Source organism: Saprolegnia diclina (genome assembly GCF_000281045.1).
Source record: "Saprolegnia diclina VS20 unplaced genomic scaffold supercont1.15, whole genome shotgun sequence".
In the NCBI taxonomy this organism is placed as follows: domain Eukaryota; phylum Oomycota; class Saprolegniomycetes; order Saprolegniales; family Saprolegniaceae; genus Saprolegnia; species Saprolegnia diclina.
The window spans coordinates 739,766-755,744 of NW_008246082.1; the positions used below are offsets into that span (position 1 = coordinate 739,766).

The window sequence follows — 15,979 nt, forward strand, 5'->3', positions numbered from 1 at the left end:
TGGCCGTCCTTCCAGACACCGACGCACGAGTACGTCGTACCGAGATCGATACCGATCACCTCCGAGAAACCACGCTCGGCGCGGGCAGCACGCTCTTCGCGCTCGGCACGAGCCTTGTTGATCTTGTCCTCGATCTCCATGCGCTTCATCTTGCGCGTGGCGTCGTCCATCTCGACACCCGAGGCCTCTTCTTGGAGGACCTGGAGGGCAGCCTGGGCCTGCGTCAAGCCGGCAAGGAGCTGTTTGTTGCCCTTGTCGACCGTCAAGCCCTTCGAGTAGGCCTGGATGGCCTTCTCGTACGACTTGATAAAGTAGTACGCGGCACCGAGACGGGCGTAACCCTTGCCCCACTTGGCGTCGATCTCAATGCACTTGTTGGCATCGGCCATCGCGGGCGCCGCGTTGCCGTTGCTCAAATAGGCGGCCGAGCGGTTCGAGTAGTACGCGTGGTTGTGGGGCTCGTACGCGATGGCAGTCGTGAACTCCTTGATGGCCGTGGCGAAGTCCGCAGCCGTGTAGGCAGCGTTACCGCGGTTCTTGGCCTCGGCACCGGCAGCCTTGCGCTCTTCGGTCGAGAGGGCGGCGTACTGGTCCTTCGTGGCGGTCTTGTTGCGGCGGCGGGGCGGAGCCATGGCGATTTATGACCAACTAAAAAATGACTGGTGCCAGTCATTTTTTTAGTTTGGCCAAGCCCACGAAAAACGAAATCCAAACACTTGTTTTTGTATTGAATATCGTTGGAATGTCGTAACGATGAACTTTGAATTATAATATGTTACAAGCCTTGTTAGGCCACCAGGACGATGCAAGGGAGAGACGCAAGGTTCGAGTGATCCTACTAGCGTGTTGCGAGACCGCTTTGAGATCGAGCGACAGACAAAAGCCGTGTACCGGTAGCGCCAAGCGCCCGATTGCGCAGCGTTTCTGCTAAGGAGCCACACAATGAAGCAGGGTCCACTAGACGCCCATTGGTTGAAATTCGCGCCAAGTCCACGGATTGATGCTCGATCTCTCGGCCGCGACGCGCAGAGTGAACGCTTGGGTGGAGGTACGTGTGTGTTGGACGTGTTTCTTAACCATGATATGATATGATTACAGACTAAAGACTCCACCTACTAAGACTTACGTACTGGATGTGTGTTGAACGTCGGCGGCCAAAAGCTCTTCAACGTGCTCGAGTTCATGGTCCGGCAGTACGTCATGCCGTCCGTCGTCGGGATGCGCGCACGAGGTACAGTCGCAGTCGTCGGGCGCGAGCTTGGACAAATGATCTGTGGCTTGGTTGAGCGCGCGAGGGTGGTGTTCCCATGTGCAGGTAAGACGTAGGGCGATGTGCGTGGCCCGATATGGAAAGCTGGGAGCTGGAAAGCCGCGGTGAGCGTCGTTCGCGGACACCTCACCTCACCGGCGTCGCGCAGTACCGGTAGTAGAACACGATTTAGAGCTGTGAAGTGGTAATACGCACGGCACCCGCGATCGGAGCGACGCGAACGCTGCACCATACTGGTAGCTCAAGCCAGGTGCCAGCTGCATTAGCTGCATTGACAGCATGTCCAAGCCGATGAATCGAAGTCCACGAGCGACTTTCGAGCCGTGCTTGTTGTAGAAACGATGGGTCAGTGCATGGGGTCAGTGAAGCCACCCTTTTTATGATCCCCACGCTCTGATTGGTGAAAAGTCGGCGGGCGTGTTATTTGGGTCATTTGGCGTTCTCCCTTGCAGCAGCGATGCCGAAGAAGAAGCGCAAGAAGTGGGACCACAAGGTGCCTCGCCGTGAGCCGCTCAATCCATGGTGACCTCGAGATGGCTCCCACGTTCGTCGTCCCGCGCAAGGAGCCCTGGCCGGCGATCTATCACGGCAAGGACCTCGCCATGGTCTTGCGCAACCTGCGCCGCCACGCGTGCAACTACGATGCAGATCGCTTTGACGGGCTCGAGGAGCTTGGCTTCGTCTGGCGAATGCCGCGCGGCAATCACCAGATTGTCACGTACTGGGCCAACGCAACAACCAAGTGGCTCGTCAATGGCATGCCTCTGACGTCGCTCGTGGCGCAGTTGAAGACGTACCACGAAGAGTCCCACAACTTGGACATCCCGGCGGCGCTCACCGTCGAGATGCAAGACGGCCATCAGAGCACGTTCCACGTCGCTCTCGCGTACGCGCCGCGATTGCTCCGCGCTCACTTTTACGAGCTCTCGGTCGCCGACGTGGACGTTCTGCACGGCCTCGGTCTCTTTCCCGAGCTTCCGCAGTGGGCCATTGTCAAGGCTCTATTCTCGCGCTACAAGGAGCGTCTCCACAGCGACGCGGTGCCGGTCAACTTTGAAGTGCCGGCCACGTGGGAGAACGTGTACCGCGGCATCCGCCTTGGCGAGCTCGCGTGGTACCTGGTCCTCGTCGCGCACGACCCGCTCCAGCAGCGACCATGGCGATTTCGACGACCCGGCGATGGACCTTGAAGACATCGGCTTGAAGGTCAACGAACCACTTTACAAGACACAGTGCCATCGGACATTCGTGCCGCGTGTGGACTTTCAGTCTAGCACCGCCCGGATGTCTTTCGAGCATGTTGTTTTGCCATTCTAACATTCAACACAAACTTAACACATTTAACATGTAACATCGAATCTCAAGCGAGCACTCGACCCTTTGTCCGATTTTTGCGGATACCAGCATCTTGTGGCACGACAATCGGGTGCGCACGAGTCGTCTGGACACGGCGGGACGTGTCCAGACGACGTTGGCAAGGTTTCGACGTGTCGCAGTGCTGCGACCATGCGGCCTTGTCGGATAGGACAGCGCTGCAAACCCGCGCGGTCGATCGCGCCATTGGGCTCTGCTGTGGTGCAGCACAAAGAATTATTTGGACTAACAAGAAAGCAACTTCCACTAGAACGTCCTGATCCCGGCAACATTCAAGGCCGCGCCAACAGACCGACGCGGCAGCAAAAACGTCTCCATGGGCGCCGAAGACGGCCCCGATGCGGCAGTCACTCTCACGCTCGGCCAGATGGACGAGCTCTTGATGAAGCTCGTCGAGAACAATGCACGGCTCGGCCCGGCCACTTGCGCTCGAAAGGCCACGTGGCCATTGCCGCCCATCGAATTCCGACATTTTAGGCACGTCAAGCCCGAGTCCGTCGCACAGAGCCTCCCGGCGGCGAGTGGACCCGGTCAGTATAGCAGAGTCAACCCTGACGATTATTATATGCAGATCGTCACCTCGAACGACATCAAGGCGCCGTACCTCGTGTCGACCGACATCGCGAAGATGCGGGATTTTTGGCTCGAGAGGCTCCATTATGCAGATGCAGTTATATTTTCATCGAGCAGTTTGGTTGCCAAGCTGCCATTCATTGGCGGGCGCTACGGCATTGCGTCTTCGACACCACGCTCCTGACGATGCTCCGCCAAACCCTCGAATCGATTCCCGATGACGAGCTTTACTTCAAGGCAGACTGCGAGCGCGTGAAGGCCAACATGCCGGATGTCAACGCCCGAGTGCGACGTGAACTCCAATCCGACGAGACGATTCGAAACGGCAAGTCGCGCGCCCTCGTCCTCATTGAGCAGCACTCCGTATCTGCGACGAGTCGTGTTTCCGCGACTGACCCCAATGTTGAGCCCGAGGCCGCCGCAACCAAATCATCTACGCGGTGCGATCGGAGTACCTCCAACCGTATTTGCGCCAAGAGATCAACTTTCGAAGAAGCGTTCCAACCGCTGGCACGACTTTGTCAGCCTCCTCATTGACACGTTTGGTGCGTACACTCGATTGGACGCCTCAAGAAGCCGGCGGCACCCACCACGGCTATCACCGACAGTGCGATCAGCCGGTGGAACCAAAACCAAGAAGCGATAGAACAAGCACGTTTTGTTATGCGTACGCACATCACACGCTACGCCGAGGTGTCCAAGCCGACGCAGGATCTATCAAGCCGCTGGTACCAACAAGCAGCTCGCACGCTTTCAGCTCGATGATTTCTTCGTCCAAATTGACGCGTTCGCAGCCATGAGCGCGGCGATCGCCTCCGCCACGCATCCCAACCCGGACCAAATCATTTGCGTTTTCGTGGATGTGTCGCTCGACTTCATCGGCGGCATTATCGCGCAGGTTTTGCACGACCTTCTCGAGCTCCCCGTCGACCAAGAAGATCACACACCGCTTTTCTTCCACTCCAAGGCGCTGTGTGCTTCATCTTTGAGAAAGAAGCGCTGGCGATGCTCGGCACCGTACTGAGTGTGCTTCACCTCACGCTACGCACGCCCGAGTTCTGCCTCTTGGTCGATCACGCCAACTTTATTTACCTCTTCGACCCCAAAAGCCAGGCTCTGTCTCTCCCGCGCCACACGTGCGACAAGGTCCTCCGCTGAGTCATCCTCATGGGTTTTCCGTACCAGATCTACCACATTTCGGGCAAAGCGAACGTCAGGGCCGACCTCCTTTCCCGATGGGGTGCTGGTCCGAGCAACCCTACCCCGGTATCTTTTTTCGCCCTGCACTCGACGTCTTTCAACAACGGACTTTGTCTGGCCTTCGGTAGCGGAAGTTGCGGACCCCCAAGGGCAATGCTTGACACAAGGCGCCGCGTTGCAGATGACTAAAAGCCCCACCGACGCGCTGTTTTGCGACGACAACCGCAGAGTCTGGATTCCCGTCGCGCCCGACAACAACATCAAGACGAGGCTCGCGATCCCCACGCACTGCGGCCTCGCAGGCTGTCGTGGTATCGACACGATGCTCCGCGTGCTCCGAGTTTACACGTGGCCAGACCAAGAAGCCGAGTCACGCGTTTTTGCCAGCAGCGCTTCACAGCCGTGCCCGAAGTTTGCTCCAGGTAAGGTCGTTCCCGTGCCCTAGGTCAGCCAGATCCATGCCGACAAGCCCAACGAGGTGTTGCACTTTGACTTCCCTCCACGACTGGCGAGGTCTATGTTCAGCGGCTGGGTCCAAGCGACAAGCCGCGGACGACGTCGGCACGTTCTTTGACGCTCTTTTCCGCTACACGAGCCAGTTCGGCGTCTCTGACGTGGATGTCCGACCAAGGTGCTCATTTCAAGACCCAAGCGGTCAAGAAGCTGAGCCACGTTTACAGCGCCGACATGCAACGGTACGGTCGAGATTGTCAACCGACACTTCAAAAGGCTCGTCCGGTGCCTGCATTCCGAATAGCAGCTCCCCAACTCCTCGTGACCCGTGGCAACCGCTGTGGCCATGAAGATCATCAACCACTCGCCTTTTCGTTTCCTCAGCAACCGTTGCCCGATCACCATCGTCACCAGCATGCCGCCGCACCTGCCGCTCGACGGTATCTGCAATCCCGCTACGTTGGACGTATCGACGCGGTCGACTACGACACGTTCCTGCACACCCACTACGATGAGATCGACGAACTACACCAAGCCCTCTTCGACATGCACCGCAATGTTGCAGCCCACAAGGCCCACGTCCGCGAGCAGAAGCTTCTAGCCCAAGATCGTGCGTCCAGGGCAGTCCTCCGCAAGTACGCGATCGGCGGCTTTGATCTCGTGCACACGACCCGCTCGAGCATGCCCAAGGCCTCTTTTTGCTGGACGGCCCGATGGTGATCAAGGACACAGTTTCCGACTAGGTCTACATTGTAGAAGAAGTACGCTCACAGAAGACACACCGCGTACACGCCGCGCACCTCAAGATCGACAACAACGCGTCCAAGGTTGCTCTCGTCCAAGTTGCTCGACGCGATCGATTTCTCCAGCATAACCACCGAGGTCGATCACTTCCAAGGTTACCGCATCAACGAAGTCGGCATCATGGAGCTAAACACGGTCTAGCTCGGCATCTAAGGCAACTCGTGGGAGCCGCCCCCGCAGAACCCGTACCTGCACCCGCTGCCGACGCGGTCGACCCCGACTACGACTCTGACGCCGCATCCATCGCCGGGGTAGAAGACGTCGACGCCGACGATGAGGCAGCCGATGCCGACGCGCTGGCGCCCGAAGCAGAGGCCACTGCACTCGTGGTTGCTGATGCCCAGGAACCCGATCGCCCGAAGACGAAGCAGCCGCCGCGCCGCCCGAGATCGCCCAGCGCTGCCGCACGTCAAGATCGCCGCCCCAGCGGCAGCACCGATCCTCAACTTTGCGCCGGCCGGCACGCTCGTACACTTCCTCGGCATCTACGTGGGCAACCGCGTTGATCCCGCGTACCAAGTGCAGCTTATCTCCGACCGATACGACGTGAGCTTCCAGCACTGGGGCTACCGGGCGCGAACGCTGAAAGGCCGGCGCCTCTTAGCCTCCTCCGTCATGGTCTCGCTCCTCTGGCACGTCACGGCCGTGGTCGTGATCCCACCCAAGACCGTCACGGCGTGGCAACAGATGCTGACACGCTACGTGCTGGGCCGCAAGCGCGACCCGACGGAGCCGTACCAATCGCTGCTTCACGCGTCGTGGAACCACCACATCGGGCTCGGTGCCGGGATACCGCACATTGCGTCGGCCATCCGCACCCAGCGCCTCCTCACGCTCCAACGTCTGATGCTGCCGGAAGAAGTCCGACCGCTTTGGGCGCCGCTGGTCCTCGCACAGTTTGAAGAGTGCATGGGCCACCTGTACCGTGAGTCGCACCCGTTCGACTTTTTGTGCTACGTGCCGCATTGGGGCACCAAGTGGATCACGACGTCGAAGCTGCACCCGTTCTGGTTTGACGTCTGGCGCCAGTGGTCCAAGACGGCGTGGGCCAAGCGCGTCGCGGTGCCACCTACATACGACATGGTCACCAACATGCCCGTGTGGCTCACGACGTATGAGCCCATGGCCATCGACACGATTCGCCACGCCGCCAAGTGTGACAAGCACGCGCAGGGTCGAGCCTGGTGTTTGCACGGTGCCGGCAACGGGTTCCGGGCGCTCCGCGACTTTATGACGCCGAGTGGTCACTGGTTCACGTGGACAGAACTCGCAGCGCGCATGCGTCAAGGCAACCCCGCGACGCGCGTGCATCTCCACCGACAGGGCCGGATCGTCGTATCCGCGGCTCGAGATATCGCGGCCGCCTACAAGCACCTGTGTGTCGTCTACGATCAAGTGCGCCGGCTTCACGACATTCGCACCGACGTGCTGCTACCCCGCCCGGCAATGACGACGCACCCGTTCCGGAAGCTCGTCAAGGACGTCGTGCAACCCTTCCAGAACTGGCCCCGACGCGACGTCCGCGACCTGGCCATGCACGCGCCAGCGCCACGCTGTCCGCACCCGCTGCTGTCGACAACGCGCCGGACCGTCGACGACGTCGAGACGTACCTCGCCGACCTACGCTACCTGATGCGAGTCGCGGCGCCCGTGCACGCTGACGTCTGGTTCCGCCTCGTGTTGCGGATGCTACCCGTCAACTCGCGCATGTACTACTTTCAGCACCAAGAGCCCGAAGCCATTCTCTGCCGCCATGGCTGCGGCGTCGTGGAGAGGGTAGTACATGCGTTCTTCAAGTGCCCGTACATCCACCCGATCTGGAAGTGGCACGACAAGGCATGGCGCGCTTTTGGCGCGGCCGTCTAGTGGCATCACGTCACGGACCTCGTCCAGTTCTTCGTTCACGAGTGGCATGCAGCGCGACGTGACGAGCTGTAGCAACTATGGGCCATGCGGTCGCCGTCACGGTTCACTTGATCTGGATGCGGCGCAACACCTCCAAGTTTGACAGTGTCCGACTCGTACCGGCGCAAGCGCTCCAGGACGTCATCTTTCTGACGATGCAGGCCACGATCCGACGACGGCTCCGCCTGCTCGACGCCACGTCGCTCCTCCTCGCGCAGCGCGGGTACCGGGTCCTCACCGCCAAGTACCCACTCGACCCAGCTCAAGCCGACGTTTGCGCGATCCAAGTCGAGGCGACAAACCTCCTCGACGAGCTGGTCGCCGACCCCGAGTGCAACGAGGGCCCCAAGTGTTGTGAATGGTTGCGCCAAATGAGTCTCACATGCGTCAGGGCCAGTACAACCGTCAACGCCACCGCGCTGCAGTTCTCGACGGTCTCCGACACCGCCACGCGGTCTTGAAGGTGGCCGCGCGCTCCGGTCGCGCCACCGAGTTCGAAGTTTCTGCCGCTGGCGACGCGTACAAGGAAGCCAAGGCTGAGACACTCCAAGCCAACCTCGACAGTGGCTTCGACCGGCACCCAAACCTGAACAAGGTGGCCTCGTTCTTGTTTCTGCGCAATCCGCCGTCCCTCAAGGTGCCCATCAGGTCGGCCACGCGCGACGGCGTGACGACGTCCAACCCGACGACAGTGAACGACATTTTTACGGCGCACTGGTCGGCGATCATGCGACTCCCGCCGGACGAGCCGCCGCCCGACCCAGTACACCAAGCCAACGTCATCGACTACGCGACGGCCGCGTTGACGGACGACGAGCGGACGACGCTCGACCGCCCGATCGAAGCAGAGGAACTCTCCTCGGCCATTCGCACGATGCAGAAGAACAAGTCGCCGGGTACCGACGGGTGGCCCGCCGCATTCTTCCAAGTCGCCCGGGCACGTTTGCGGCTATTCTGGTCCGGGTCTTCGAGTACCAACGGTCGAAGCGAGGTGTCCTCCTGGAGCACCAACGTCGCAGCAGCTCGGTCACGTTCTTGTACAAGAAGGGCAACCGGTCGCTCCCTGGCAACTACCGGCCGATCGTGCTGATGCCGATCGAGGTCAATATTTTGTCCCGAGCATTGGCCCGTCGCCTCTCCTGCTCAAAGTCATGGAAATTATGCAAATTGGGCCCCAATTTCTCGGGTGGGTCAAGCTGCTGTACAAGGCGCCCGAGGTCCGGCTCCTCCTCAACGGCTCCCTCGGCCCGGCCATCCATCCGACGCGCGGCGTCAGGCAAGGTTGTCCGCTCTCGTGCCTGCTCTTCGACCTTTACCTCGAGCCACTCGGTGCAATGCTTCGCTCGCGGCCTGAGCTCGGTATCCCCATGCACGATGGTACTCGGATTACGGGCGTCTTCTTCGCCGACGACTCGATGCTGCTATCGGATTCGCTCCAGTCGGCCGAGCGCCAGCTGGCGGACGTCGTTGGGCCATTCTGCGCTGCGTCCGGCGCTTTGCTCAACCAAGACAAGTGCGCCACGCTCGTGCTCAATGGCCACGCGCCCGTGCACCGCTCGAGCAACAAACGACGCTCTCCTTATCGGCGACGGGTGCGCCTGTCCGCTTCCTCGGCGCGTACGTTGGCCACAACCTCGCGCCCGAGTACCAGGAGCAGCTCATCAGCGACAAGTCCATGTCGTCGTTCGCGCAGTGGCAGTACCGCGCGCGTACCGTCAAGGGCCGCCGGATGCTGGTATCCGCGATGCTGCTCGGCCTTGTGTGGCACATGACGGCAATCACGCCGATCTCCGACAAGACGCTCGCGCGGTGGCAGAAGATGCTCAACCACTACGTGACGGGCAACAATGCGAAACCCGACGACATGTACCGCGCGTCGATCTCACAGGATTGGTTCTTCGACCGCCGCGCGGGCCTCGGGATCCCGCACATCGCGTCGGCCATACGCAGCCAGCGACTGCGCCTGCTGCAGCGGGTCATGGCTGAGGCCACGACCACGTCCCCGCCCGCGTGGGTCGTGCTGGTACTCGAGCAGTTTGGTGCGTGTATGAAGACGGCGTATCGCGACATGCACTCGTTTGACTTTCTCAGCTAAGCGCCCGAGCATGCCTCCTAGTGGCTTGACCTCAAAGCTCTGCACCTGATCTGGAAGAACGTTTGGGTCAAGTGGAAGCCGGTGCCCAAGAAACTCAAGATGCCCGTCGCGCCCGGCCTCGCGACGGCGCTCAGCACACCGCTCACACCCGACCTTGCAACGACGCTCAACATGCCGATGTGGCTCACTCGACATCCCGAGTTCTGCCACGGCGACAAGGAGACGGCGCCGGCGTCTCTCGTCTCGCAACGTGCCGAAGCCAGCGACTGGCTGCGCCTCGGCGCTCAAAATGGCTACCGATGTCTGCGCGACATTATCACCAAGATGGACACGGGCGGCGTCTGGCCCTCGTGGCGTCGCTTCTCTACATGCATGTCGACGACCCACGCCGGGCTTCGCGTTCAGTACGACGCGGAGATCGACTTGATCGCCGTGCGGCCGGCCGCTTACACGAAAGCCGTCTACGACCACCTCAGCACCGTGTATCGGAACGTGCTTGCACGCACGGGTACGCCACTGGATGCTGTGCTCCACGACGTCGCCGTCGATCCGCACCCGTTCCGTGCCAAGGTCAAAAACGCGGTTGTCCCGTTCGAGCGTTTGCCACGTCATCTGATCAACCAGATGGCCTACCACGCACCCTCCTCAACGAAGCCGACACCGACGTACAGTGCGCGACGACCGGACCGGACTGCCGCAGCCACCTACATGGGCCTCCTCCGCCGCTTGCTGCGCTGGTTGAGGCCGTGCACGCCGACGTGTGGTTCCGGGCGACGATGAACATGATGCCGGTCGCTGCTCGGTGCAACTACCCAGACGCTGCCCCACACCCGATGACGTGCCCGCACGACTATGGTCGTATCGAGACCGTCGGGCACGCGCTCCGACTCTGTCCCAAACAGGCTCCGATGTGGGTCGAGCACCAGAAGGCCTGGACCTTCGTCGCCCGACCTAGTTGGGTAAGCTTATCATTTGGCAAGTGCTGTCCGGAAACATTCCGGATACAACCAAAAGGCATCTCGACGTCGTCGCCGGTATTCCGACGGTATGTGGCTGCGCTGAGTTCGATGCTACCACCGGAAGCGCTTCGTGCTTGATGTCCTGGTCCTCCCACGACCTCTGCCTGGAGGCGCATCAACAAGGTACCGCCCGCCATGAACCTCGCGTACAAGGTCGCCTCGGATCCGAGCTTTGCTCAAGGTATCTATGATCGAAACTTGTCGCCGTCGGTCCTTGGTTGCGGCGACCAAGGTCCACGGCGTAGACACGCGCTTGGCGCGATCTTCAGAGCGAAGCGCCCGTTCGTCTGGCGCGACCTTTGCACCACGCGTCTCACAGAGCCATCACTAGGTGCCAATAACAAACTAGGTTCCGACTCTGCCGCAGCTCGTGGGTCTCCTCCAATACGCAGAAGAAGCACGTGCACGAGCACGATGCGGCTAGATGCATTTACTCTTTATACGCCTTTCAAAGCTCTCGAGCACAACGCCGACTTGCACGACCAACAAGCTCCAGTCGACCGACGATCCACACGGCGCGCGCTGACGCGCAGCTCGTTTGCCACCGAGACGGTGCGGCTCGTTCTTCTCGACGAAATAACTCCTTTAGAGAGACTACTGCCCGGCACTGGAAGCCTTCGGGTTGTGCATGCTTGCGAGTTTGACGACGGCAGCACCCCGGACGTCATCGCTTTCGTGCGAAGAACCAGCATTTGCTGCTGGACCAACCGCAGCTCTCGTCGTTGGTCGACGTCCCACTCGAGTTCTCGTCTAGTAACCAAACGAACGACAGCGTGCAAAACGATACTGCAATGCATTTTTGGCAACACGACTACTTCTCTACTGCGAGTTCGTGTTGATGTGGGACTCGCGCCATGGTTTTTCGCGGGTATTTTCGTTCCAATTATGACACCCGAGCACAGGAAATATTCATCCCGACGCAACTTCGTTGGACGACTTGCTTGGCAGTTGAGCGTGCACATGGCTCTCAGTTGCCACACGCTCGAACGTGATTAAACGAGCACTCTGGCCACAGATGGAGCATCAATACTGGCGCCGTCGCCCGCCCATATCGAGCACAGACATAACTTCGCACACTTGAAAAGTTGTAGCAGGAGTGTTGTGAGTGTGCTGCTGTCGTGTCCACCGCGTCGGAAGGCTACCCCTACCCCCTACCTAACCCTATCGTCACGAGCACTTTGTAAATGCACGCTGCCGCGTACTCGTCGACATAAACGACAATACAACGCGTAGCATCGCCACACAGCCCCACCGTTCGACGTGCTAACACCTGGCAACTTTACATATCACATTCCCTAGCCTTCGTCGTTGCTAGCACCACCGACAGACAACAGGACCAGCCCGCGCATGGGCAAGAAGCTCTAGATGCGACGACATGACGAAGCTCCAGCGCATCCATACCCTAGAGCCTCATCGTCCTCGACCTCTCCGACGTTTTCTGGCTCGTCGTTGGCCCAACCATCGCCACTGGATATATGTAGCGATCGCTGTGGGCCAAATGTAGACTGCCCGACAAAAGCATACTAATGTACTTTAGTGTCGCCCAAGCAGAGATCGAACACGACAAACCGACTTGGAGGCGTATATATGCATGGTAGCTGTCCGTGTTGACCGTCTCGGTCGAACTCTGTCCAATTTCCAACATGGAACTCGCCCATAGCCTCGACACCACTTTGAGTTGAGTGCCACGTCGATTCGAATGCTCGGCACATAAGACGCAGCTCCGTACCTAGAGTACCGAGAGACAGCCGTCTCGCCGACGTATGAGCTGCTAGACTAATGCAAAAGGACATGCCAAATTTATTGGGCGGTCAAACTACAACTTATATTATGGTAAATCGCCGACGCTTCTTGGGCTCGCAGTCATCGTTGTCGCTCGTGAGATCGATTACCTCCTGGCGCTTGTGATCGGTTGCGTTTGGTTCAATTGGTTTTGCGCGCTGGGTCGTGGTGGCGCTGTCTTTGAGTTGGACCCGGCAGATGCTGCGGATCGACGTGCTCCGGATAAATCGGAGCGTCGACAGCGCCTTCCATTTGCCGTCTTCGTAAAAACTGCGGTTGAACTTGCCATTGTTCTCTTCGCGGACGCGCACAGCCATGAGGTGCTGGTGGAAGCCCGGGTCTTCGAACGTCACGAAATGGTACGCGCCGGGCGTCTCGCATGTTGTGATGATATCGTTTTGTTTGTCGTCGCGCACGCGGTCCTTCAAGAGGCTCTTGCCGTAGACGTGTCGGTCGATATCAAAGCCACGGTTGCGCAAGAAATCCAAAAAGCAGAAAACGACTTGTCCGGCACGCCCTTGCCGGGCTCGAGCTTCTCATGCTTGACGAGAAAGTCGTCGATGAGTTTGGGCGTGATCGTTCGGTCGTGCCGGCCCTTGAGCTGGTGGAATGTCGCGATGAGAGCGTCCCGGACGCAAGTGCCAGTCGCGTTGGCGCCTTTTGTACCGGGGTTGATGTCTGGCACATCGCGCTTTCTTGCTCTCTTGCGACGAGATGTGGCCGTACCTACAGGCGCGACTGCCCCAAGAGCCGACGAGCCTGCGCCGGAAGCGGCGGGCGACGCGGGGACAGCGGGCTCGGGAGAGGCGGGCTCGAGGACGGTGCCGATAGCCGCAACGGCCGCAAGAGCCGACGAGCCAGCGGGCTCGGGAGCGACGGGCTCGAGGACGGCTTCAGCCTCGACCGCCATGGCATCCGCCACAAGGCCGATCAACCCTGTCGCTGGGCCGTCTGTCTGCTGGTTCGTTTTCTAGGACTTGTGACGCCCGCGCCGCTTCCTCACGGGCATCTTGCGCATGGCATCGGGCACTTGGACCTGGGCTTCCACTTGGGCACCGGCGCTGGCCATTTGGAATTGATGATGCTACCATGAACACTATCTATCGACAGATTCAAATAAATAGTGTACATCCGATGTGCGATCGCCGACACACCGATGCTGGGTTGCTACCGGGTCCATAACTGCCACGAAGCACGGACACTACGAGATAGATCACATTGTGTATGGCAAGTGAGGTTGAAAGCTCAAACTACGACGGGAAAGTGAACACTGTATTTTGAACACTACTACACTATTACAGACCAAATCTTGCCCCGACCAGCCGGTTTTTCTCAAAACATGAGTATAGACTGCATAGGGCAACACAGTGGTAGTGTATGTTGACTGGCCACAGCAAAGCCCTGGTAAAATAGTGTTCTATGTTGATAAATGGTGTTGAGCGGCCCCGACACATTATTCGACACCATTTATCCCCGTATAACACTATTGGCCACGTACATACCTCACTCATGAGAAACTGGACTGGCCCTCTCAAGATTTGTGTGACCGCAAAGTGGCGCCGCTGAGCCGCGGCCGGGGAGCCGCGAACGATGCGAGCGCCGCAGCAAGCGTGTGGATCTGTACAATGTATATGATCCGCATTTGTTGTGCCATGTACTCTCCGGCACCCGAGTTGCTTGGCTCCGGCGCCGATTGCAGTCGCACAAGCATCGAAGATGCCCGCAGCCACGGTGTTTGTTCTCTGGTGCAATGAATTGTGGTTTCTTCTCACTGCGCCCTCTCATAGACGCACCACAGAGACCGAGTGCCAGACGGCAACGTGCATCTTCAACACCAAAGACACGTCGGCACGACTACGACGTTCAAGCTGATTGCGTTTTTGCTCAACGACCCAGCGTGGAAGTGCCGCCGCGCGCAACGTCGATGCCGGGTACGGTGTGCCCTGGGAGCACTCTTCCTGAGCAAATCCGCGCTCTTGGTGCGCTGTCGATCTCGACGATTTTGGTCTTGGCAACGACGAGAGCGCAGCTGCTGTCGAGGTCGTGACACAGCGCAGTTCTCCCAGAAGTCCGTCCCGCCAGTCAACGTTCCGACGAGCTGGCACGAGGTGCGAAGGATTGCTTGCGATGGACACGAATAAGAGTTCGTGTACTAAATCTGTCGCTACAATCTACTAGCCCCGCCACAACAAGCGCAACTAATTGGCTGCAATTACACTCCATCCGTAGGTCGTCGGCACGCACGGTATGTCGTCGCTCCCGTGTCGCGAAAGTGGACTGCATAAAATGATGCGTAGGACGGTCCTGGTCAAGCAAAGATTGTTGACGGGCACACCCCGCATCGTTTGTGAGGCGTATGCTCATCTGGGTCGTTGTGCTCGTGGCCTCTATTCGCTGGGGGGTCGAGCCATGAAGCACCAAACCAGCGACGCGAGGCTTCGTTCGTTCGCGCCGCCGCTTCGATACCGTGTCGATCGACCAAGTCCTTACCGTGCTTGTAGATGCGCCATCAAGATCATCCAGCCCATCGGACGCTCGACGGCGACCTCGACCTCGGTTTGCAGGCACTCATGCGGCGAGCGTAGGCACAAGTCTCGGGCAGTGTTGTTTGTTGCAAAGCGATCAACACGGGCGCGCAAAGGAGATCTCGAAGGACTCGTATTCGTCCCGCCAAACCGACGCTAACCTCTGCCTCGCGTGCGTGTTTCCTCCTCCTCACAGTAATGAGATTCTCATGTCTTTCTATAGACAGAAAATATGGACACGAGCTCGTCGTCATCATGGACCTGCTCTTCGATCGTTCTAGGGTGTTCTCTGTCCTCGGCTAAAACTCCGCGGCGCAACGCAGCGAGCCGATCCAGGTGCGTCCATGCTGCCATCAACGTGATGGAGCTAACATCGCGTGCAGATGCGGTGCTCGGTTCTCAAAGACGACGGGTGAAAGTACCCGCTTGTCTCGAGCAAAGGCACCTTGCAGCACGACGAGATCGTTTGCTTGTTGCCGCGACCGTCGACGCCGGCAAAACGCGTGGCCGCTCATCGTCCTACTACCGAACTAGCGGCTCTTCCTCCCACCACACTACTTGATTATCTCCTGGATTAGGCGATCGCCGTCAAGCTGCTGGCCAAGCCCATCATGTTTGATCGCGTCAAGGCCGAGGACAAGTGCCAGACGACCACATTTCTCCAGGGCGGTGTGTCCCGCCTTGTGCGCAACTGGCTTGGGCCTCGTCCATCCAACGCATGCGTCTTCGACATGGGCTTGGACGCTTGCACACGATGGGCTGGATGTTGGAGCTATTCGCGTCCGACGCCGAGCGCAAATACGAGCCATATTCGGTGGGGTGAAGTTGTGACAAGGGGCAGAGCGCATGCACGCAAAAGTGGATTCATGCTATCCTGTTTTGGTGCATGCTTCCAGTTTATTATACGCTTCTGATGTGTGTTATTTTGCATATTGGTCGGTTGCCAAGCAGTACGATGGGGGACTTACATGAGCAACGG

The 15,979-nt window shown here is 59.2% G+C and overlaps 6 protein-coding genes across 6 annotated transcripts in view; 4 read left to right on the forward strand and 2 right to left on the reverse strand.

Annotated features, from left to right (window-relative positions):
- The window catches only part of SDRG_05822 (hypothetical protein), a gene marked incomplete at both ends in the record, with an annotated part of 804 nt that extends 172 nt beyond the window's left edge, over nucleotides 1–632 (reverse strand). Inside the window, one exon of the mRNA XM_008611564.1 lies at nucleotides 28–632. Coding sequence (XP_008609786.1) covers nucleotides 28–632 — 605 coding nt within the window. The remainder of the gene's footprint in view (nucleotides 1–27) is intronic.
- Nucleotides 633–1,727: 1,095 nt separating this feature from the next.
- On the forward strand, nucleotides 1,728–2,460 carry SDRG_05823 (hypothetical protein; the record flags this gene model as incomplete). Its single annotated transcript, XM_008611565.1, has 2 exons — nucleotides 1,728–1,763; nucleotides 1,804–2,460. 2 exons carry the CDS (start codon nucleotides 1,728–1,730, stop codon nucleotides 2,458–2,460), a joined length of 693 nt encoding a protein of 230 aa, XP_008609787.1.
- A 1,236-nt stretch (nucleotides 2,461–3,696) lies between these two features.
- On the forward strand, nucleotides 3,697–4,375 carry SDRG_05824 (hypothetical protein; the record flags this gene model as incomplete). Its single annotated transcript, XM_008611566.1, has 2 exons — nucleotides 3,697–4,189; nucleotides 4,243–4,375. Exons 1-2 carry the CDS (start codon nucleotides 4,014–4,016, stop codon nucleotides 4,373–4,375), a joined length of 309 nt encoding a protein of 102 aa, XP_008609788.1. The 5' UTR covers nucleotides 3,697–4,013.
- A 1,554-nt stretch (nucleotides 4,376–5,929) lies between these two features.
- On the forward strand, nucleotides 5,930–7,540 carry SDRG_05825 (hypothetical protein; the record flags this gene model as incomplete). Its single annotated transcript, XM_008611567.1, has 1 exon — nucleotides 5,930–7,540. Exon 1 carries the CDS (start codon nucleotides 5,948–5,950, stop codon nucleotides 7,538–7,540), a length of 1,593 nt encoding a protein of 530 aa, XP_008609789.1. The 5' UTR covers nucleotides 5,930–5,947.
- A 2,233-nt stretch (nucleotides 7,541–9,773) lies between these two features.
- Nucleotides 9,774–10,454, forward strand: SDRG_05826 (hypothetical protein; the record flags this gene model as incomplete). The annotated part of the gene is made up of 1 exon (XM_008611568.1): nucleotides 9,774–10,454. One exon carries the CDS (start codon nucleotides 9,774–9,776, stop codon nucleotides 10,452–10,454), a length of 681 nt encoding a protein of 226 aa, XP_008609790.1.
- Nucleotides 10,455–12,516: 2,062 nt separating this feature from the next.
- SDRG_05827 (hypothetical protein) lies at nucleotides 12,517–13,385 on the reverse strand (the record flags this gene model as incomplete). The annotated part of the gene is made up of 3 exons (XM_008611569.1): nucleotides 12,517–12,909; nucleotides 12,990–13,153; nucleotides 13,202–13,385. The coding sequence occupies 3 exons, from the start codon at nucleotides 13,383–13,385 to the stop codon at nucleotides 12,517–12,519; spliced, it is 741 nt and encodes a 246-aa protein (XP_008609791.1).
- Between the last annotated feature and the right edge of the window lie 2,594 nt (nucleotides 13,386–15,979).